The sequence below is a fragment of the Haliotis rubra genome, unplaced genomic scaffold (assembly GCF_003918875.1).
Source record: "Haliotis rubra isolate DU_JTF1 unplaced genomic scaffold, ASM391887v1 Scf239, whole genome shotgun sequence".
In the NCBI taxonomy this organism is placed as follows: Eukaryota; Metazoa; Mollusca; class Gastropoda; order Lepetellida; family Haliotidae; genus Haliotis; species Haliotis rubra.
The window spans coordinates 1,096,742-1,122,721 of NW_025766436.1; the positions used below are offsets into that span (position 1 = coordinate 1,096,742).

General features: G+C 38.1%; 1 protein-coding gene across 2 annotated transcripts; it reads left to right on the forward strand.

Annotated features, from left to right (window-relative positions):
- Positions 1-242: 242 nt before the first annotated feature.
- LOC124278529 lies at positions 243-24,831 on the forward strand. Of its 2 annotated transcripts, none has more exons than XM_046714258.1 (12): positions 243-374; positions 592-759; positions 3,103-3,209; positions 4,385-4,555; positions 14,350-14,461; positions 16,032-16,115; positions 16,497-16,534; positions 16,773-16,814; positions 17,208-17,346; positions 18,263-18,383; positions 22,616-22,753; positions 23,386-24,831. In XM_046714258.1, the coding sequence occupies exons 2-12, from the start codon at positions 673-675 to the stop codon at positions 23,520-23,522; spliced, it is 1,176 nt and encodes a 391-aa protein (XP_046570214.1). In that variant the 5' UTR covers positions 243-374; positions 592-672; the 3' UTR covers positions 23,523-24,831. The 2 variants fall into 2 exon arrangements, with proteins under 2 accessions (XP_046570214.1, XP_046570215.1); XM_046714259.1 differs by lacking the exon at positions 243-374 and adding an exon at positions 383-479.
- Positions 24,832-25,980: the final 1,149 nt, after the last annotated feature.

Genomic DNA, 25,980 nt, shown 5'->3' on the forward strand with positions numbered 1-25,980 from the left:
GAAATGATATTAATGAAATTGCGTAACCAAGAAAAATATTGAATAATGAAGTAAATTTACACTAAACAATCATTTACAGTCATCAGAAAACACAATATGCGAGGGCGTGTGTGTCTGTTATGTTCATTTACCAAACAGAAATAGAGTTATCGCTCTTGAATGAAGACGCTTGCGGGGAAGGAGTCGCCATGTAGCTTTTCACGGAATGACACGAGTTGGTCACGAATCATGTTTGAAGGTGTGTTCCGATTGTAATGCAACAGAGTTACGATGATATCCGACCGCACACGGAAGTAAACAAACATACCACCGATTTAGAACAACCAGTCACGACGTTTGCTGTGTATCACGATTTCTGAATTGATCTAATTATGGTAAGTGATGTCTTCTGTCAGTATTAGTATATAATAGATCTTATATAAGGTTGTGTCGAGAGAGGGGTGGACTATGTTCTAGAATTAAGCTGCCAAAGGGAAAAGGTGATTGCTCATGCGACGGGTGAAGTGACGATTTGTTTCTTCAAATTCTTGTATGTGTTTTTATGTGCAATGGGCCAGAATGTTGTGTATCGTGTCTGTATGTATATTGCAGGTTGTGCATAAACAGGAATTGTGAGGTAAGAATTGAAGGAAACACAATAAATATTGCTTGTATCAAGTGTCGATCACAAGCATGAAGTTCAAGACAGTGAAAGAAGGGGAGCAAGCTGTTGTCTACAATCACCTTGGAGAGGGGACCCTTGTCATTGGACCACAGAGAGTAAGTGACTAAGTCAGATTCATTCATTCGTTCGTTCGTTCGTTCGTTCGTTCGTTCGTTCGTTCGTTCGTTTATTCATTCATTCATTCATTCATTCGATCTCTTTAGGGGTTATACATTATTGCATGCACTTACCCTGAATCACCAAGCAGCCATCTGTCACCTAGCAGTCTCCATGTACTGTCCAATGATGCTGTTTTGAAGCATGAACGAGTGTTGAGGTTTGTATTCTGCCAATAAATTTATGCTGACAGTATAACGTATTAAATAAGGACATTATGGGACATTGAAGCTAGTTTCTTAGCAGTGTTACATACCTTAGTTCTCCATCATAGACCGCTTGAATGTTTACGGCATGGAAACCTTTCCTGCATATGTAAACCGCTTCTTCGTCTTCGCTGGCTCGTATAATAGGTATGAGAGTTCCATCTATACAATCTTTGGAAATCTACAAATGTGATAAAATGATACCTTGGTGGCTCATTGGTCCAGTGCCACCTTTGTGAATAAAATTAGTTTCAAGTGTTTCACGATAGCGTCATGTGTGTGTGTAAATACTCATGAGACAGTGGATTGGGATACACCATGCAAGTCCGCTAGTTCAGTGAAAAAGGATCCCTTACCATAAAATCTGAGAGCAGTTAAAACCTGTGTTACTGACGACAATGCATGAGAATGCTCCATTTGGGAAATAAGATATGGTGATAGTGAGTTTATAAGCTCCAAAATGGCATGACGTGATAGACCATAGTGCTTGATGATGCTGTCATCATCCAGGGTATGGAGAAACACCCTTGGTCGTGACTGAGTTGACTCTTCCTCAAATAAGCCAAGCAAAAAATATGCCGCCATCTTGAAGCTCAAGTTATGACAGAAATATTTGATTGATGAGAGGCGCTGGCCATTCTTTACTTTTGTCTTAACTTTATAAGATGTTTTCACTAAGATAGCTTTGTGGATAAGCTTAAGATTTCTGTCATAAAAATATGATAGGTTTTACAATGTTCTTATCGCTACAAACGCTTTGTGAATATATAAGCCCTTCGATAACTCCTACACAGCACCTAATTATGTACATGGTTGTTTACATGGCATCATTGCTGTTACTTGTTTTCATTGAAGTAAAAATATTAGACTTGCACTTTAACATGTACTGTAAAGGTATTGGAGGACGCCATCTGAGTGAAGGCACAGCCTTAAGAGCCAAATTGACAGACTTATTAAGGACAGAGGTCCATGCAAGTCATATAAATTGATCCGTCTTGGATCAGACAACCTGTGCGAGGTCCCTTCCAAACAGCTCTATGACAGCATTTACCAGGACCTGTTTTATGTTCGCTTGCACTGCCCAGCTGCCACCATTATTTGGTCACCAATGTTGCCTCTGCTCAAGCTGAAGCACAAAATAACTTAAGAGACACATCAGCAATGTTGTTAGGGGGTAGCTGGGCAGCTGGGTTGTTATCTTTAAACTCACCCCTCCAAGTCCCAGTACCAGGATGGGGGCCGCTTAAATAAACAGGGTATGACAGCCCAGCACCAGGCCATCCTCAAAGCTTTTGCAGCTTAATCGGTTCCTGGCTTGTTAACCTGTGTATTAAAACCTCTTACAACAATGACAGCATTACATAAGTGACAACTTTCCATAACCTGTAAAAAGACTTTTCGCCCTATGTATTGATGTCATGTGCAAAAATAGAACAATCCAATCAGAATACTCATATAGATCGAGGTACTGTGGTAAGAATGATATTGAGCTCAATTTTACTCAATAACTGGATAATGGCAGTATCTCCAATTCTGATTATTTCAATTCATGAAACAAATAAATCGTCATATCCACATCACAAGGTACATAAATAACAGATCCTATCTATTGGTGATGCCGCTTGATCGTTACCGTCATAAAACAACATACATGTAATATTAAATGTTGAACTTATGTTTCAGTCCATTTGTGATCCTTTGACTTTTGATAATAAAAGCACAGTTAAAGACAAAGAAAAAAACAGAATATTCAATATCTTCGACTATCTTAGATCATGATAAGAATTATGTAAAGACTCCTGATGGTTTATGATTGCTGATTGATACAGGTGATGCCATGTTTGTTTGTAAACACCGAAAGCAGTACTAATCTCACTTGTCATATTTACTTTATTACCGGTATCCTTCTATGACCACCACTGATGACTTTTCATCCGTTGGATTCCTCCTGTTCAGAAACCTATCCTTTGCATGATAACTGAGAGCAACTTGAGCACTAGTGCTCAGCTAGTGTTAGATGAAGCAGTGAAGGTGAGCTTCTGTACCTGTGGTGATCTGGTGATGTTCGTCCTGTAGATTTATCTGTTCCGGAAGCGGCTGCACCGTCTGGAACGCTACACAGCAGATGCCACCCAGTATATAGTGATGAAAGACAAGGATGGTGTGGTCAAACACAAACAGGGGTAAGTGTACAATGTATACATATGTAATAATAACCATTTCTTTCCACCCGCCCCACTGTCAGATGTCAGTCAAGACATCAACTGGTGTTTTTTGCTCAAAAGGCATTTTAGAGGTTTTTTTTAACAACCAACCAGACTCAGGTCCAATGACAGTAATGATCCTTTCAATGAAATATTCATCGTTGAAACGATCTCAAACTGACTTTGATATTTTTATAATTCTTTACACCTTTACACTTATCATAGTTCCCTTGGAACAGTTTGAAAACCCTCCATGTAACACCACTTAGATAGCTATAGTTACCAGTCAGATGACATTTGGTAGTTCAGGGTACCGACCCACAAAATGTTTGTAGCTCTATGACATTCACAAGCCTATGATAAACTATATGATGATATGATCATTTAAGCCAGGTTGTAATGTTACTGTAATGCTTTGTCGATAGGGACCCAGTGTCATTAACTCTCTAGAGCAATTCTCATGTGGCTTTTCTGGTCATTTTTTCAGGCTAGGTATATTTCCATCTTTCCCCCTAAAATGCTGTGTTTGAATTTCAAACTTGCATCCTAGTGGATTTTCTTTTATGCTCACCACAGATAAACATGATTAAAACATAATACTTTTTTGAGGCAATTTGGTCATTCTTCAATATTATGCCTAGTCTTGCAATGAACAGAAAATGAATCTGAGGTGTTTATGAGCTGATAGTTAGACAGCTGCTCTAAGAAGGCTAGAATACTGCTGCGCATGGCACCAGATAGCAAACAACCTTACATTGCCAGCAAACATTAAGATAACAGCAAAACATCTCAGATTTTCAATCTGTGTAAAGACACTCCATGCTAGTCTATGAAACATAGACAAGTGGGTTTTTTCAATTGTTTTTATCACAAATAACCTCTTTAATGACAACCAAGTGGAAAAATTGACATTTGTCCATCACCAACCATGGTCAATGAAATGGATACATATAACACATCTGGTTTTAAGTCTCATTTGGGAGAGCGAACTTCAAATGAGTACACAATCTGCAGAAATGTATTTTAATATTGTAATTATTTTCATTGGCCATGTTGTGCATGGTTGGTGTAAAATATAATTATCATATATTCGAACTGTTTTTTGTTTTGTATTGACATTCGAACTGTATTCTGTTTTGTATTGACATTGCCAGACCATGTGAGGTGTTCTTCAACCCCCTGATTCTGGACTCCATCAAGACAGAAAGTGCGTTGAAGCTGGACGCTAACCACATGGTAGTGGTGTACAAGAGACTGAAGGACAGCAATGTCCAGCGCAGGGTAATACAGGGGCCGGTAGTGTTTGTTCCCCAGGCGGAAGAGTGGTAAGGTTTAAAGCAGGGATTTATGAATTCACGAATTCCTGCGTCCTATACGTATAAAAATTGACTCAGAAAAAGTCCAAATACTTTTTGTAAAAATTCCAATCAAGTGACAATAAGTTATCACTGAGTTTGCTACAAGCTGGGTTATAGTATTATTTGCAATTCAATTACTGTAACAATGTGATGATCATGATACACAATACAATAACAAAATGAATAATAATATGTAAGTGTCTGGGACCCAAATTCTGTTGTCCAGGACCCCTGAAAATTAAGAGTATGAGTCCCAGGGACCCTCAAATACAGGACTACAGTATCAACATAACCACGAGCCCAGTAATGATCTTTAATGTATTTATAGCCATCACAATAGTATCAACATAACCACTAGCCCAGTAATGATCTTTAATGTATTTATAGCAATCACAATAGTATCAACATAACCATGAGCCCAGTAATGATCTTTATGTGATGTATTTATAGCCATCACAATAGTATCAACATAACCACGAGCCCAGTAATGATCTATGATGTATTTATAGCCATCACAATAGTATTAACATAACCACTAGCCCAGTAATGATCTATAATGTATTTATAGCCATCACAATAGTATCAACATAACCACGAGCCCAGTAATGATCTATGATGTATTTATAGCCATCACAATAGTATTAACATAACCACTAGCCCAGTAATGATCTATGATGTATTTATAGCCATCACAATAGTATTAACATAACCACTAGCCCAGTAATGATCTATAATGTATTTATAGCCATCACAATAGTATTAACATAACCACTAGCCCAGTAATGATCTATGATGTATTTATAGCCATCACAATAGTATAAACATAACCACAAGCCCAGTAATGATCTATGATGTATTTATAGCCATCACAATAGTATAAGGATAACCACAAGCCCAGTAATGATCTATAATGTATTTATAGCCATCACAATAGTATAAGGATAACCACAAGCCCAGTAATGATCTATAATGTATTTATAGCCATCACAATAGCATCAACATAACCATGAGTCCAGTAATGATCTATGATGTATTTATAGCCATCACAATAGTATCAACATAACCATTATCCCAGTAATGATCTATGATGTATGTATTAATAGCCATCACAATAGTATAAGGATAACCACAAGCCCAGTAATGATCTATGATGCATTTATAGCCATCACAATAGTATCAACATAACCATGAGCCCAGTAATGATCTATAATGTATTTATAGCCATCACAATAGTATCAACATAACCACAAGCCCAGTAATGATCTATGATGTATTGATAGCCCCTCACAATAGTATTAACATAACCACAAGCCCAGTAATGATCTATAATGTATTTATAGCCATCACAATAGTATCAACATAACCATGAGCCCAGTAATGATCTATGATGTATTTATAGCCATCACAATAGTATTAACATAACCACAAGCCCAGTAATGATCTATGATGTATTTATAGCCATCACAATAGTATCAACATAACCACAAGCCCAGTAATGATCTATGATGTATTTATAGCCATCACAATAGTATCAACATAACCATGAGTCCAGTAATGATCTATGATGTATTTATAGCCATCACAATAGTATTAACATAACCACTAGCCCAGTAATGATCTATAATGTATTTATAGCCATCACAATAGTATTAACATAACCATGAGTCCAGTAATGGTCTATGATGTATTTATAGCCATCACAATAGTATTAACATAACCACAAGCCCAGTAATGATCTATAATGTATTTATAGCCATCACAATAGTATTAACATAACCATGAGTCCAGTAATGGTCTATGATGTATTTATAGCCATCACAATAGTATTAACATAACCACTAGCCCAGTAATGATCTATAATGTATTTATAGCCATCACAATAGTATCAACATAACTATGAGCCCAGTAATGATCTATGATGTATTTATAGCCATCACAATAGTATTAACATAACCATTATCCCAGTAGTGATCTATGATGTATTTATAGCCATCACAATAGTATAAGGATAACCACAAGCCCAGTAATGATCTATGATGCATTTATAGCCATCACAATAGTATCAACATAACCATGAGCCCAGTAATGATCTATAATGTATTTATAGCCATCACAATAGTATCAACATAACCACAAGCCCAGTAATGATCTATGATGTATTGATAGCCATCACAATAGTATTAACATAAATAGTATCATAACCAGCCCAGTAATGATCTATAATGTATTTATAGCCATCACAATAGTATCAACATAACCATGAGCCCAGTAGTGGTCTATGATGTATTTATAGCCATCACAATAGTATTAACATAACCACGAGCCCAGTAATGATCTATGATGTATTTATAGCCATCACAATAGTATCAACATAACCATGAGTCCAGTAATGATCTATGATGTATTTATAGCCATCACAATAGTATTAACATAACCACAAGCCCAGTAATGATCTATAATGTATTTATAGCCATCACAATAGTATCAACATAACCACAAGCCCAGTAATGATCTATGATGTATTTATAGCCATCACAATAGTATTAACATAACCACAAGCCCAGTAATGATCTATGATGTATTTATAGCCATCACAATAGTATCAACATAACCACAAGCCCAGTAATGATCTATGATGTATTTATAGCCATCACAATAGTATTAACATAACCACAAGCCCAGTAATGATCTATGATGCATTTATAGCCATCACAATAGTATCAACATAACCATGAGTCCAGTAATGATCTATGATGTATTTATAGCCATCACAATAGTATTAACATAACCACGAGCCCAGTAATGATCTATGATGTATTTATAGCCATCACAATAGTATCAACATAACCATGAGCCCAGTAATGATCTATGATGTATTTATAGCCATCACAATAGTATTAACATAACCACGAGCCCAGTAATGATCTATGATGTATTTATAGCCATCACAATAGTATCAACATAACCACAAGCCCAGTAATGATCTATGATGTATTTATAGCCATCACAATAGTATTAACATAACCACAAGCCCAGTAATGATCTATGATGTATTTATAGCCATCACAATAGTATCAACATAACCATGAGTCCAGTAATGATCTATGATGTATTTATAGCCATCACAATAGTATCAACATAACCACTAGCCCAGTAATGATCTATAATGTATTTATAGCCCTCACAATAGTATCAACATAACCACAAGCCCAGTAATGATCTATAATGTATTTATAGCCATCACAATAGTATCAACATAACCATGAGCCCAGTAATGATCTATGATGTATTTATAGCCATCACAATAGTATTAACATAACCACAAGCCCAGTAATGATCTATGATGTATTTATAGCCATCACAATAGTATCAACATAACCATGAGTCCAGTAATGATCTATGATGTATTTATAGCCATCACAATAGTATTAACATAACCACTAGCCCAGTAATGATCTATAATGTATTTATAGCCATCACAATAGTATCAACATAACCATGAGCCCAGTAATGATCTATGATGTATTTATAGCCATCACAATAGTATTAACATAACCATTATCCCAGTAATGATCTATAATGTATTTCGATAGCCATCACAATAGTATAAGGATAACCACAAGCAGTAATGATCTATGATGTATGATTTTTATAGCCATCACAATAGTATCAACATAACCATGAGCCCAGTAATGATCTATAATGTATTTATAGCCATCACAATAGTATTAACATAACCACAAGCCCAGTAATGATCTATAATGTATTTATAGCCATCACAATAGTATCAACATAACCATGAGCCCAGTAATGATCTATGATGTATTTATAGCCATCACAATAGTATCAACATAACCATGAGCCCAGTAATGATCTATGATGTATTTATAGCCATCACAATAGTATCAACATAACCATGAGCCCAGTAATGATCTATAATGTATTTATAGCCATCACAATAGTATCAACATAACCACAAGCCCAGTAATGATCTATGATGTATTTATAGCCATCACAATAGTATTAACATAACCACAAGCCCAGTAATGATCTATAATGTATTTATAGCCATCACAATAGTATCAACATAACCATGAGTCCAGTAATGATCTATGATGTATTTATAGCCATCACAATAGTATTAACATAACCACAAGCCCAGTAATGATCTATGATGTATTTATAGCCATCACAATAGTATCAACATAACCATGAGTCCAGTAATGATCTATGATGTATTTATAGCCATCACAATAGTATTAACATAACCACTAGACCAGTAATGATCTATGATGTATTTATAGCCATCACAATAGTATCAACATAACCATGAGCCCAGTAGTGATCTATGATGTATTTATAGCCATCACAATAGTATCAACATAACCACAAGCCCAGTAATGATCTATGATGTATTTATAGCCATCACAATAGTATTAACATAACCACCAGCCCAGTAATGATCTATAATGTATTTATAGCCATCACAATAGTATTAACATAACCACAAGCCCAGTAATGATCTATGATGTATTTATAGCCATCACAATAGTATCAACATAACCATGAGCCCAGTAATGATCTATGATGTATTTATAGCCATCACAATAGTATTAACATAACCACTAGCCCAGTAATGATCTATAATGTATTTATAGCCATCACAATAGTATCAACATAACCACGAGCCCAGTAATGATCTATGATGCATTTATAGCCATCACAATAGTATTAACATAACCACTAGCCCAGTAATGATCTATGATGTATTTATAGCCATCACAATAGTATCAACATAACCATGAGCCCAGTAATGATCTATGATGTATTTATAGCCATCACAATAGTATTAACATAACCACTAGCCCAGTAATGATCTATAATGTATTTATAGCCATCACAATAGTATCAACATAACCATGAGCCCAGTAATGATCTATGATGTATTTATAGCCATCACAATAGTATTAACATAACCATTATCCCAGTAATGATCTATAATGTATTGATAGCCATCACAATAGTATAAGGATAACCACAAGCCCAGTAATGATCTATGATGCATTTATAGCCATCACAATAGTATCAACATAACCATGAGCCCAGTAATGATCTATAATGTATTTATAGCCATCACAATAGTATCAACATAACCACAAGCCCAGTAATGATCTATGATGTATTGATAGCCCTCACAATAGTATTAACATAACCACAAGCCCAGTAATGATCTATAATGTATTTATAGCCATCACAATAGTATCAACATAACCATGAGCCCAGTAATGATCTATGAGGTATTTATAGCCATCACAATAGTATTAACATAACCACAAGCCCAGTAATGATCTATAATGTATTTATAGCCATCACAATAGTATCAACATAACCATGAGTCCAGTAATGATCTATAATGTATTTATAGCCATCACAATAGTATCAACATAACCATGAGCCCAGTAATGATCTATAATGTATTTATAGCCATCACAATAGTATCAACATAACCACAAGCCCAGTAATGATCTATGATGTATTGATAGCCCTCACAATAGTATTAACATAACCACAAGCCCAGTTATGATCTATAATGTATTTATAGCCATCACAATAGTATCAACATAACCATGAGCCCAGTAATGATCTATGAGGTATTTATAGCCATCACAATAGTATTAACATAACCACAAGCCCAGTAATGATCTATAATGTATTTATAGCCATCACAATAGTATCAACATAACCATGAGCCCAGTAATGATCTATGATGTATTTATAGCCATCACAATAGTATTAACATAACCACAAGCCCAGTAATGATCTATGATGTATTTATAGCCATCACAATAGTATCAACATAACCACTGAGCCCAGTAATGATCTATGATGTATTTATAGCCATCACAATAGTATCAACATAACCATGAGCCCAGTAATGATCTATGATGTATTTATAGCCATCACAATAGTATTAACATAACCACTAGACCAGTAATGATCTATGATGTATTTATAGCCATCACAATAGTATCAACATAACCATGAGCCCATTAGTGATCTATGATGTATTTATAGCCATCACAATAGTATTAACATAACCACTGAGCCCAGTAATGATCTATGATGTATTTATAGCCATCACAATAGTATTAACATAACCACTAGCCCAGTAATGATCTATAATGTATTTATAGCCATCACAATAGTATCAACATAACCATGAGCCCAGTAATGATCTATGATGTATTTATAGCCATCACAATAGTATTAACATAACCACAAGCCCAGTAATGATCTATAATGTATTTATAGCCATCACAATAGTATCAACATAACCACAAGCCCAGTAATGATCTATGATGTATTTATAGCCATCACAATAGTATCAACATAACCATGAGCCCAGTAATGATCTATGATGCATTTATAGCCATCACAATAGTATTAACATAACCATTTGAGCCCAGTAATGATCTATAATGTATTTATAGCCATCACAATAGTATCAACATAACCACAAGCCCAGTAATGATCTATGATGCATTTATAGCCATCACAATAGTATCAACATAACCACAAGCCCAGTAATGATCTATGATGTATTTATAGCCATCACAATAGTATCAACATAACCATGAGCCCAGTAATGATCTATGATGTATTTATAGCCATCACAATAGTATTAACATAACCACTAGCCCAGTAATGATCTATAATGTATTTATAGCCATCACAATAGTATCAACATAACCATGAGCCCAGTAATGATCTATGATGTATTTATAGCCATCACAATAGTATTAACATAACCATTAGCCCAGTAATGATCTATAATGTATTGATAGCCATCACAATAGTATCAACATAACCACAAGCCCAGTAATGATCTATGATGTATTTATAGCCATCACAATAGTATCAACATAACCATGAGCCCAGTAATGATCTATAATGTATTTATAGCCATCACAATAGTATCAACATAACCATGAGCCCAGTAATGATCTATGAAGTATTTATAGCCATCACAATAGTATTAACATAACCACAAGCCCAGTAATGATCTATGATGTATTTATAGCCATCACAATAGTATCAACATAACCATGAGTCCAGTAATGATCTATGATGTATTTATAGCCATCACAATAGTATTAACATAACCACTAGACCAGTAATGATCTATGATGTATTTATAGCCATCACAATAGTATCAACATAACCATGAGCCCATTAGTGATCTATGATGTATTTATAGCCATCACAATAGTATTAACATAACCACTAGCCCAGTAATGATCTATAATGTATTGATAGCCATCACAATAGTATTAACATAACCACTAGCCCAGTAATGATCTATAATGTATTTATAGCCATCACAATAGTATCAACATAAGCACAAGCCCAGTAATGATCTTATGATGTATTGACAGCCCTCACAATAGTATTAACATAACCACAAGCCCAGTAATGATCTATAATGTATTTATAGCCATCACAATAGTATCAACATAACCACAAGCCCAGTAATGATCTATGATGTATTTATAGCCATCACAATAGTATCAACATAACCATGAGCCCAGTAATGATCTATGATGTATTTATAGCCATCACAATAGTATTAACATAACCACTAGCACAGTAATGATCTATAATGTATTTATAGCCATCACAATAGTATCAACATAACCACGAGCCCAGTAATGATCTATGATGCATTTATAGCCATCACAATAGTACTAACATAACCACTAGCCCAGTAATGATCTATGATGTATTTATAGCCATCACAACTAAGTATCAACATAACCACAAGCCCAGTAATGATCTATGATGTATTTATAGCCATCACAATAGTATCAACATAACCACGAGCCCAGTAATGATCTATGATGTATTTATAGCCATCACAATAGTATTAACATAACCACTAGCCCAGTAATGATCTATGATGTATTTATAGCCATCACAATAGTATCAACATAACCACAAGCCCAGTAATGATCTATGATGTATTTATAGCCATCACAATAGTATCAACATAACCATGAGCCCAGTAATGATCTATGATGTATTTATAGCCATCACAATAGTATTAACATAACCACTAGCTCAGTAATGATCTATAATGTATTTATAGCCATCACAATAGTATCAACATAACTATGAGCCCAGTAATGATCTATGATGTATTTATAGCCATCACAATAGTATCAACATAACCACGAGCCCAGTAATGATCTATGATGTATTTATAGCCATCACAATAGTATCAACATAACCACAAGCCCAGTAATGATCTATGATGTATTTATAGCCATCACAATAGTATCAACATAACCACTAGCCCAGTAATGATCTATGATGTATTTATAGCCATCACAATAGTATCAACATAACCACTAGCCCAGTAATGATCTATGATGTATTTATAGCCATCACAATAGTATCAACATAACCACGAGCCCAGTAATGACGTATGATGTATTTATGGCCATCACAATAGTATCAACATGACCACAAGCCCAGTAGTGATCTATGATGTATTTATAGCCATCACAATAGTATAAACATAACCACAAGCCCAGTAATGATCTATAATGTATTTATAGCCATCACAATAGTATCAACATAACCATGAGCCCAGTAGTGATCTATGATGTATTTATAGCCATCACAATAGTATCAACATAACCATGAGCCCAGTAATGACGTATGATGTATTTATGGCCATCACAATAGTATCAACATAACCATGAGCCCAGTAATGACGTATGATGTATTTATGGCCATCACAATAGTATCAACATGACCACAAGCCCAGTAGTGATCTATGATGTATTTATAGCCATCACAATAGTATAAACATAGCCACAAGCCCAGTAATGATCTATAATGTATTTATAGCCATCACAATAGTATAAGGATAACCATGAGCCCAGTAATGATCTATGATGTATTTATAGCCATCACAATAGTATCAACATAACCATGAGCCCAGTAATGATCTATGATGTATTTATAGCCATCACAATAGTATCAACATAACCATGAGCCCAGTAATGATCTATGATGTATTTATAGCCATCACAATAGTATCAACATAACCACAAGCCCAGTAATGATCTATGATGTATTTATAGCCATCACAATAGTATAAACATAACCACAAGCCCAGTAATGATCTATAATGTATTTATAGCCATCACAATAGTATCAACATAACCACGAGCCCAGAAATGATCTATAATGTATTGATAGCCATCACAATAGTATCAACATAACAACGAGCCCAGTAATGATCTGTGGTGTATTTATAGCCATCACAATAGTATCAACATAACCATGAGCCCAGTAATGATCTATGATGTATTTATAGCCATCACAATAGTATCAACATAACCATGAGCCCAGTAATGATCTATGATGTATTTATAGCCATCACAATAGTATAAGCATAACCATGAGCCCAGTAATGATCTATGATCTATTTATAGCCATCACAATAGTATAAGGATAACCATGAGCCCAGTAATGATCTATAATGTATTTATAGCCATCACAATAGTATCAACATAACCACGAGCCCAGTAATGATCTATAATGTATTTATAGCCATCACAATAGTATTAACATAACCACGAGCCCAGTAATGATCTATGATGTATTTATAGCCATCATAATAGTATCAACATAACCACAAGCCCAGTAATGATCTATAATGTATTTGTGTGTTTCCCCTCTGCTGTTTCCAGGATGCACATGTTCAACTGGCATGGCAGTGACCTAAACAACCAGGGCCGCATGATCCCTGCACACTACAAGTTCACCCAGCTCACAGTCATCCCAGATCAGTTTTATTATAACGTAAGGAAAAATAAATTGCTTCAGAGCTTTGCTAGATTTACATCGACACATTTCATTTCACATCACAGTATATTACACCCCATGTTCCCTATATGCCCCCTAATATCACATTCATGTCAGACCGTGTAGCCCCAGGTGTCACACTGATGTCAGACCCTGTAGCCCCAGGTGTCACACTGGTGTCAGACCCTGTAGACCCAGGTGTCACACTGGTGTCAGACCATCTATCCCTGGTACGACAGTGGTGTCAGACCCGGTAGCCCAAGGTGTCACACTGGTATCAGACCCTGTAGCCCCAAGTGTCACACTGGTGTCAGACCCTGTAGACACTGGTGTCAGACCATCTATCCCTGGTACAACAGTGATGTCAGACCCTGTAGCTCCAGGTGTCACACTGGTTTTCAGACCCTGTAGCCCTAGGTGTCACACTGGTGTCAGACCCTATAGCCCCAGGTGTCACAATGATGTCAGACCGTCTATCCCTGGTACGACAGTAGTGTAAGAACCTGTAGCCCTAGGTGTCACACTGGTGTCAGACCCTGTAGCCCCAGATGTCACAATGATGTCAGACCGTCTATCCCTGGTACGACAGTAGTGTGAGACCCTGTAGCCCCAGGTGTCACAATGATGTCAGACCATCTATCCCTGGTATGACAGTAGTGTAAGAAATGATGTCAGACCGTCTATCCCTGGTACGACAGTAGTGTGAGACCCTGTAGCCCCAGGTGTCACAATGATGTCAGACCATCTATCCCTGGTATGACAGTAGTGTAAGAACCTGTAGCCCTAGCCATCACACTGGTGTCAGACCCTGTAGCCCCAGGTGTCACAATGATGTCAGACCGTCTATCCCTGGTACGACAGTAGTGTGAGACCCTGTAGCCCCAGGTGTCACAATGATGTCAGACCATCTATCCCTGGTACGACAGTGGTGTCAGACCCTGTAGCCCCAGGGTGTCAGTGATTTCAGACCATCTATCCCTGGTACGACAGTAGTGTTAGACCCTGTAGCCCCAGGTGTCACAGTGATGTCAGACCATCTATCCCTGGTATGACAGTGGTGTCAGACCCTGTAGCCCCAGGTGTCACAGTGATGTCAGACCATCTATCCCTGGTATGACAGTGGTGTCAGACCCTGTAGCCCCAGGTGTCACAGTGATGTCAGACCATCTATCCCTGGTATGACAGTGGTGTCAGACCCTGTAGCCCCAGGTGTCACAGTGATGTCAGACCATCTATCCCTGGTATGACAGTGGTGTCAGACCCTATGGACCCAGGTGTCACAGTGATGTCAGACGGTCTATCCCTGGTACGACAGTAGTATTAGACCCTGTAGCCCCAGGTGTCACAGTGATGTCAGACCATCTATCCCTGGTATGACAGTGGTGTCAGACCCTGTAGCCCCAGGTGTCACAGTGATGTCAGACCATCTATCCCTGGTATGACAGTGGTGTCAGACCCTGTAGCCCCAGGTGTCACAGTGATGTCAGACCATCTATCCCTGGTATGACAGTGGTGTCAGACCCTATGGACATACAGTCATACAGTCATACTATGGTGTGTGTTTCAGGTTCGAGATGTACGGACAAATGATGACACTATGATCACAGTGAAGCTGATGTTGTTCTACTCCATCGTAGATGTTGTCAAGATGGTAGGTAACAAGACGACTTTAACACGGACATTCCCAAGCTCTCAACCATCACTCTTGATTTTTCTGGTTTAGTAACACTCTGAACAAATCATACAGTCAAAGCTTACACATTGACTGATGTCATGGGCATTTCTCATTGCAGTATTGTATATAAAGTATGAAGACTAGTGTATGTTCCAGGTCATGCCGACACACTACCTGTGTCTTAGTTGTATGTGTGATCTGTAGTACAACTGTCAGCTCGTGACTTAAGGAATATCTTCTTATCTCTCTGAGTGCTCTATTAACTAAAGCTGTTATTATGTGAAGAGGAACATATAATATACATTTATTATGTTTGTGTAATGAATGAAGTTATCCTGTAGCCTGATGTACTTGCAGCTGGACACCACACATGACCCGATCGCAGACCTCATCAAGTGAGTTGGAGTGTCTCCTTTGTTTCACACAATTCTCACTCATTCCAGCTGGCATTTCCCTTGCTCTGTGTTCTTAGTTGGCTGTAGTTTCATATATTTGTCCAACAGTTCTTTTTAAAAAACAACTGGTCATTTATGTAGACTCCGACTATAAGTGTGAGAAGAATATAGCCAGTAGGTGAAGCATTCGTCACTGATTCGGTACTGCTGTGTCTATTTGACCTGTTTCTTGTTGCAGTGCTGTATGTGCTGATGTGATCGCCTTTGTTGGAAAGCTAAGGTACTTGTTCAGCTTCTTGTGTTCATGCAATAATGTGCCCGCGGGTCAGTTTACAGCACCTACGCTGGTCATAACATTGATTACCAGTAAGAGGTCCTATTCAGTTCCATTGTATCATACCATTCACATGGATCGTTGATCATGATGTTATATTAATCACAGGATTGTCTGGCACAGATTTGATTATTGACTATATTGTTTAGGTAATAAACTAGTCACATTCTCAAGTATGTTGTTATAATCATCAGTTGCATATTGTTTTATTTAATGATAGCATAACATAATGAAGATAGTTCAGCTGACAGTTTGATACATTGTGGCATTGCTCTGAATAATGTGTTATTGGTTTAGCATCCCCATATATTCAGATTTTCCATTGTTATTTTTTGGCAGCTATGGAGCTTTTCTTGAGAAATCTTGCATATTGAATGACCTTGGAACCTATTCTCAACTTATCAGCCGCTCAGAAAGAATTGGTTTTAACATTGGAAAGGTGGTGTACAGGGGCTACCATTCAAGTGAACAGTTACAGGTAGGGGGTTATGTTATGCTAGACAGTAACTCATAACATCACGGCTAGCACCAAACTAGAACCAGTCTCACACTGACATCACTAGACTGGAACCAGTCTCACACGACCAGCACCAAACTAGAACCAGTCACACCAAGCCTGGACTAAACTAGAACCAGTCTCACCCAGCCTGAACTAAACTAGAACCGGTCTCACACAGCCAGCACTAAACTAGAACAAGTTTCACACTGACAGCACTAAACTAGAACCAGTCTAGAACCAGTCTCACACAGCCTGCACTAAACTTAAATCAGTCTCACATAGCCAGTACTAAACTAGAACCAGTCTCACACATCCAACACTAAACTACTACCAGTCTAGGACCAGTCTCACACAGCCTGCACTAAACTAAAATCAGTCTCGCATAGCCAGTACTAAACTAGAACCAGTCTCACACATCCAACACTAAACTACTACCAGTCTCACACATCCAACACTAAACTAGAACCAGTCTAGAACCAGTCTCACACATCCAACACTAAACTAGAACCAGTCTAGAACCAGTCTCACACATCCAACACTAAACTAGAACCAGTCTCACACATCCAACACTAAACTAGAACCAGTCTCACACATCCAACACTAAACTACTATCAGTCTCACACATCCAACACTAAACTAGAACCAGTCTCACACATCCAACACTAAACTACTACCAGTCTCACACATCCAACACTAAACTAGAACCAGTCTCACACATCCAACACTAAACTAGAACCAGTCTCACACAGCCTGTACTAGAATTGATCCAATATCACTCACAAAGCACTAGACCAGAACCAGCCTCACATTGTGTGCAAGTCTTGAACCATTCAGCAAAGAATATGCCTGCACAGAAAATGTTTTAGCTACATAAATTCCTGTCTGGGTGTTGCAGGCAATGCAGAACAATGCCATAGAGTCCCGGACACAGATGAGGCTGGAGGCTGAGGTGGAAGACCAGAAACAGAAACTATCCCATTTCAAGCTGTCCAAGGAGCAGGCTAGACTGAACAATAGTAGGTATCCCTGCCCCACTTCAAGCTGTCCAAGGAGCAGGCTAGACTGAATAATAGTAGGTATCCCTGTCTCACTTCAAGGTGTCCAAGGAGCAGGCTAGACTGAACAATAGTAGGTATCCCTGCCCCACTTCAAGGTGTCCAAGGAGCAGGCTAGACTGAACAATAGTAGGTATCCCTGCCCCACTTCAAGGTGTCCAAGGAGCAGGCTAGACTGAACAATAGTAGGTAACCCTGTCTCGCTTCAAGGTGTCCAAGGAGCAGGCTAGACTGAACAATAGTAGCTATCCCTGTCTTACTTCAAGGTGTCCAAGGAGCAGGCTAGACTGAACAATAGTAGGTATCCCTGCCCCACTTCAAGCTGTCCAAGGAGCAGGCTAGACTGAACAATAGAAGGTATCCCTGCCCCACTTCAAGCTTTCCAAGGAGCAGGCTAGACTGAATAATAGTAGGTATCCCTGTCTCGCTTCAAGGTGTCCAAGGAGCAGGCTAGACTGAACAATAGTAGGTATCCCTGCCCCACTTCAACAATAGTAGGTATCCCTGCCCCACTTCAAGGTGTCCAAGGAGCAGGCTAGACTGAACAATAGTAGGTAACCCTGTCTCGCTTCAAGGTGTCCAAGGAGCAGGCTAGACTGAACAATAGTAGCTATCCCTGTCTTACTTCAAGGTGTCCAAGGAGCAGGCTAGACAGAACAATAGTAGGTAGCCCTGTCTCGCTTCAAGGTGTCCAAGGAGCAGGCTAGATTCAATAATAGTAGCTATCCCTGTCTTACTTCAAGGTGTCCAAGGAGCAGGCTAGACTCAATAATAGTAGCTATCCCTGTCTTACTTCAAGGTGTCCAAGGAGCAGGCTAGACTCAATAATAGTAGCTATCCCTGTCTTACTTCAAGGTGTCCAAGGAGAAGGCTAGACTGAATAATAGTATGTATCCCTGTCTCGCTTCAAGGTGTCCAAGGAGCAGGCTACACTCAATAATAGTATGTATCCCTGTCTCACTTCAAGGTGTTCGTATCATCTGTTTCATATTCACATTTAATGGTCACATGTAATGTTTAATGGTCACGTGTAATGTTACAGAACACTGTTTAATGGTCACGTGTAATGTTACAGAACACTGTTTAATGGTCACGTGTAATGTTACAGAACACTGTTTAATGGTCACGTGTAATGTTACAGAACAGTTTAATGGTCATGTGTAATGTTACAGAACAGTTTAATGGTCATGTGTAATGTTACAGAACACTGTTTAATGCTCATGTGTAATGTTACAGAACACTGTTTAACTCATTAAGCCCGAGAGCCCCATCACTACTCAACACCTGGAAGCCCTCGCTGATTGCCCACTCTCTGTGCCGAGACTAATTAGTGCTAGTCACACCTGATTTCCCTGGCAGGTTTCAGGGATCACAGGAAACTGTCTAGTCGTACAAACAAGTCCTGATTGTTTAATTGTGTCGTAAAGATATATGTTGAAAGAAATCAGGTGTGAATACATGTCGTGTATTGCAAGCTTTATGTAATTTTATTGCAAGTTTCTCTTGTAGACCTTTTGTCGGCTTGTACATTTATATTTTATCACAATATGCATACACATGTATTCTTTGTATGTAACAGATGAGACACACGTTAACAAATTCTCTCTCTTATATCATTGTGTGAGGTTTAAATTTACAAAACATCTATGACAATGACATACTGTAAAGAAGAATTTACTTTCATACTATATAATCTTCGACGAAAATAGCGGTTTTGCCGATACATTTCTAGTGTTTACGAATTATTTTAATGAAAGTACTATAACGCTAGTCTGTGACTAGCACAAAGCACATTCATAGCATTGCACTTTATTTCATACAGATTTAATGCAGAAAACATACGTGACCATACAAACATACATATACAAAATGTATACTACATATTCCTTGCATAGACATAAAACAAAGAGTCACGTCATCAAATTTCCCGATAGAACGTTCGGTATCTCAACTGTTCAATGTAGTGGCTGGTCATATGTTATCTGCGACCAATCGTGATCATGAGATACCTGTCACAGAGGAAAGGACAGGTGATCTCAAAATTTCTGAAGAGCACGTTCAATCAGCAGCTTGGCTAGAGATTGGTTATTGGCTATATGTTACCAGTCTATGCTGGATTTCGGCTTTATCAACTCAAGCTATCATGATTGATACACACTGTCACTGTTCAGAGGATATGTTATCTGGACCAATCGTATCATGAGATACCTGTCACAGAGGAAAGGACAGGTGACGGGCGCGCGAAATTTCTGAAGAGCACGTTTGGTCAATCAGCGGCTTGGATAGAGATTGGTTATTGGCTATATCCTTGACCAGTCGATATGCTGGGTTTCGGCTTTATCAACTCAAGCTATCATGTAACAGTTTGTGTTTTGTAAACATACACACTTGTAACGATGTATGAAATATACACATAAGACAAATAGGAGTAGATAGTCACTTTGGCGAGTTTATTTGTCCTCATTTTAGTGTTTTTCGATAAGTAAAACAAAGCGATTGAAATCCAACCACTGAGTAGAGGTAGTATTTATTTTCATATACATTTTATGCACACAACTAGTACATAAAACATAATGGTTTGCTGTACATGTTAATATAATCTTCACCTTGATACGAATGACTATCCAAACTACAGTACATGCATTACAGAATTCACGAGGTGACAATTTACTGAATTATTATAGTGTATAAACTTGCAGTTGACACCCCCACCCCCAATATTTATGAAGGTGGGCGTGCCTATATCTTTACTGAATGCAAACGAGGTTCATAAGATTACAGATGTGCATGCATGTATAAACATCACAGAGAGGGGCGTGACTCCATAAAGCAAGATGTCTAATGATATAACAGCGCATCTGTTTATTTTACACTTGTCACGGGACAAACCTTTCAACAAGGGCGTAACTACATATGCATTCTACGGGGCTGTTATTTCAAGGTCGAAGAGTTCAATTATCTCATTACTGTAATCTGCTTGAATGATTATACGCGTGTGTATCGATACCGTAACTGATATACTATCCAGCTTTTATTGACGATGGACCAATGGAGACTGAGTTGATTGATACACGTGATAATTGCACCGGATTTGATAATTACACAGATCAAATACAAACGTTTTACAGAATGCTCATGTAAATTGCATAGAAAACTGACAATTCAAATCGACATGAAACTTTCAACAGCTTGAACAAAAATGCTTGAAATACCTTTGTATGGCATACATGTAATAACTTATGATATTACTTCTGTCCATGTGTGACAATGTTTTCAATTACCAACTTACTGTCTTTTGTAACAAACGTAGTAAAACATTTCATTGTTGTAATAACACTGACATGTATATAAGTATTCGATGCAAAGGCGCGACTTATCACTTTATATTCGGCTTAGGTAACATTACTTAACTTTAGATTATGGAAAACAACTAGTTACAATTCAGTAAACTTCAAATTAGTAAGTTCAATTATGTTTAATCTATTCGAGCTTGGATGTATAATTACTTGTGTTTATACATTATGTTTCAGTATATGAAACATGACAATGTAATGATGCCTAAAAAGTAAATTCAAACTATTCTATTGTGTTTGAATTCTTTGTATGTCCTTGAAATTTCGTATATTGTTTCCTATTTATTAGGTAGTTGAAGGAAATATAATTTTTAGTAACCTCTAAACCATTACATCTAATTCAATCAAGGTGCATACGAAATATTTTAGTATCCATTCCCAAGGAAGAGTACCAGGCACTTACCTCTGTAAAAACATCATAATCCCCTTTCTTGCCGACATGCGTTCATTTGCTAAACGCTGTACAAGCCTATGATAATGATTAGCAATTGTTATCAAAACACTTTAAATACTTCTTCTGATTGATACTAAAGGTGGGATCTCTCATAAGAAAAGCTAACATTTGCTAAGTACTGCTAAATTGGTTGAAATAATAGGTACAGTGCTATTTTTAAAAGTACAACACACATGTGCGTCTCTCGCTGAATAAGAGGTGCTTTCTGTTGACGACTGTATGTGGCTCTCGCTGTGAGAAACTGCTAATTACCTGCCCCATAAACACGTCACTCGCTGTGAGGAGCTGATTAATTTGCCCCATATATGCGTCTCTCGGCCTTAATGAGTTAATGGTCACGTGTAATGTTACAGAACACTGTTTAATGGTCATGTGTAATGTTACAGAACACAGAATGCATGAGATGAAACAGAAGCATCAGCAAGAGACGCAAGAACTGAAGCAAACCCATCACTTAGAGTTGGAGCAACTGAAACACTCTCAAACTTTGCAGATAAACAGCCAGAAGACCCAAGCTGACCTTGGTAGGTCAATCTTACCTATCCTTATGTGATGGTTGATAATCATGCTTGAGATTTTTCTGCCGCATGACTATTTCTATGACTGCAGGGGTTAAAAAATCCCATCGCCCGACGCCCGGGACAAGTCAGTTTTCATTTCGGGCAATCAAATAATGGTATCTTACTTGTCCGTGGGCTACTAGATAATTTCCACTTATGGTTTCAAACCGCAAATAAACTTGGATTTAATTTCATATCTGCTCAAAATGTAGCTATTACATTTCGCAAGGATAATAAAGTAGAGTTATCTTTCTTTGCTATTTATCACTTTTCAATAGATAGTCCAGGAAACATTAACATCAAATACCATGTTGATTTCTTCTTTCATAATTACATCATCATAATTATGTCATAAAATCAGGGCAAGTGGAAAATTAGTCAGGACAAGTTACTTTCTTAAAGTCACTTGCCCTGTGGCAAGTGGCTTTTAAAATTTTTGAACCCCTGGACTGTCAGTTTCATCAACTCCCTCATTATCAAATTTTACAAGACAGGGATCATCAAGTTCCTTCACAGGTCAACCTAGTGACTCCACATATTCCTTGTGTAGTTTGGTGTCACTGTGTAATCTGCATGTGTGTGATATCTGTCTTCAGATCACAAGAGTTCAGCAAACGATCAGAGGCTGCAGTTCTTGACCCAACTACAATCCCTGGGGGTCAACCTTGACCAGTACCTGGTCAGTCAGCAGAAGCCTCCCATCAGAGAAGAGATACATTTCATCAAGACGTAGACATTGACATTGTAGACGTTGGTGTCAGCGACATTACATGGCATATCTGGAGAATGATAGGGAGGGTGCTGCATACATCACACAACTCCCATGTATGGATAGCATTTGGCACATGCATAACATGGAATACTGGTAAAGATATCGTCACAAAAATATTCATGTATTATTGATATGTGGTACATGCTCCTTTTCCTCATGAAATGTGCAACGTATCCTATACTAATGGAAAAAAGTAACTGTGCACAGTAAATTGCATGAAATAAATGCTGTAAAAATAACCCTAAACAAAGATGTAGCCAAGCAGTGGCACATGCACTTTCCAACATAATGGGAACATGAAAGATTTGCCTCGGACCGGCCGTCCAAACGTGACATCACATCAGCAAGACAACCACATTTGGCTGACCTGTCTAAGAAATTGATTCCAGAATGCCAGTTTGATTGCTTGGACCATTCCTGGCTTACGTCCAATCATTTCCAGGACTGTACGGAACCGACTGAGGGGGTAGAACATCCGGCCCGGCGGCCTGCAGTATGTCCAATGTTGCTCTGACGTCACCGACAGGCATGCCCTGCCTGGTGTAGACAACATCTATGGTACAGGAGACAAGATTGGCATGGTGTGTTGTTCACGGACGAGTCGGAATTTCATCTGGATAGCTCAGATGGCAGTGCAAGGGTGTACAGACTGCAAGATGAACGTTATGGTGAGTGCCTTGCTCAATGTTGAAACTGGCAGCAGCGTTATGGTATGGAGAGACATCACAGCTCACGGTCTCACACAACTTGTTATTGTCAATGGCAATCTGACAGGTCTGTGATACAGGGTTGAGATCATTCAGCCTCATGTGCAGCCATTCATTCAAGGACAGAGACATAACTCATGCTTCAGCAAGATAATGCCCGTCCACATGTCGCTTGTGTTGTGACAGATTTCCTGAGAAAGCAGAACATTCCGGTACTCCCCTCGCCAGCTGTTTCTCCAGACCTGTCCCCTATCGAGTACGCTTGGGATGAAATGTAGCGGCGTTTACGTCAAGCCCAGAATCAGCCACTTACGTTAGCCGAATTGGGACAAGAGTTGGTTTCATACATGGAACAACATTCCTCAAGCTTTCTTCAATCGCTTAGTGGTGTCTGCGTCATCGTTGTCAAGCCTGCATCAATGTCAATGGTGGACACACACGATACTGAGTTTGTGAACTAACTTTTGATATCACATCTCTTGTGATGATGCCTAGTGTTAAATCATACAGGTTTCGATCTTTTCCAGTCAACAGTTAAACAGTGATTAATATAAGGAAAACACTACAAATCATGTTATTTTCTTTTTCCATTAAAAAATGGCATAGCATCACATAATAGGCAGTTACTTTATTCCCATAGTATATTTCTAGTCCATTTCTAGGTGTAACAGAACTGTAAACACAGTGTAACAGCAGAACTGTAAACATGGTGTTACAGCAGAACTGTAAACATGGTGTTACAGCAGAGCTGTAGACACTGTGTAACAGCAGAACTGTAAACATGGGGTAACAGCAGAACTGTAAACATGGTGTAACAGCAGAACTGTAAACTTGGTGTAACACCGGAATTGTAAACATGGTGTAACAGCAGAACTGTAAACATGGTATAACAGCAGAACTGGAGACATGGTGTAACAGCAGAACTGGAAACATGGTGTAACAGCAGAGCTGTAAACATGGTGTAACATGCAGAGCTGTAAACATGTAAACATGGTATAACAGCAGAACTGGAACTGTAAACATGGTGTAACTGTAAACATGAACAAGCGGAACTGTAAACATGGTGGTAACAGCAGAACTGTAAACTGTAGAGATGGTTGTAACATGCCTGAACTGTAAACATGGTATAACAGCAGAACTGTAAAGATGGTGTAACAGCTGAACTGTAGAGATGGGTATAACAAGCGGAACTGTAACATGGTGTAACAGCTGAACTGTAAACATGTTGTAACAGCAACTGTAAACATGTGTAAACATGGTGTAACAGCGGAACTGTAAACATGGTGTAACACAGAATTGTAAACATGGTGTAACATGTAAACATGTAACAGCAGAACTGTGGTGTAACAGATGGTATAACAGCAGAACTGTAACAGCAACTGGTGGTAACAGCTGAACTGTGTAGAGATGGTATAACAGCTGAACTGTAAACATGGTGTAACAGAACTGTAAACATGGTGTAACAGCGGAACTGTAGAACATGTAGAGATGGTATAACAGCTGGAACTGTAGAGATGGTGTAACAGTGGAACTGTAGAGATGGTATAACAGCGGACTGCTGGTAACTGTAAACATGGTGGTGTAACAGCGGAACTGTAAACATGGTATAACAGCTGAACTGTAGAGATGGTGTAACAGCGGCGGAACTGTAAACATGGTGTAACAGCGAACTGAACTGTAACAGCATGGTGTAACAGCTGAACTGTAAACAT

Excerpts from the sequence above, each read along its gene's own strand:
- LOC124278529 (XM_046714258.1), top strand. The coding sequence starts at position 673 with ATGAAGTTCAAGACAGTGAAAGAAGGGGAGCAAGCTGTTGTCTACAAT. Across the intron at positions 3,210-4,384 it reads GTGGTCAAACACAAACAGGG|ACCATGTGAGGTGTTCTTCA; the intron begins GTAAGTGTACAA and ends TGACATTGCCAG. Across the intron at positions 4,556-14,349 it reads GTTCCCCAGGCGGAAGAGTG|GATGCACATGTTCAACTGGC; the intron begins GTAAGGTTTAAA and ends TGCTGTTTCCAG.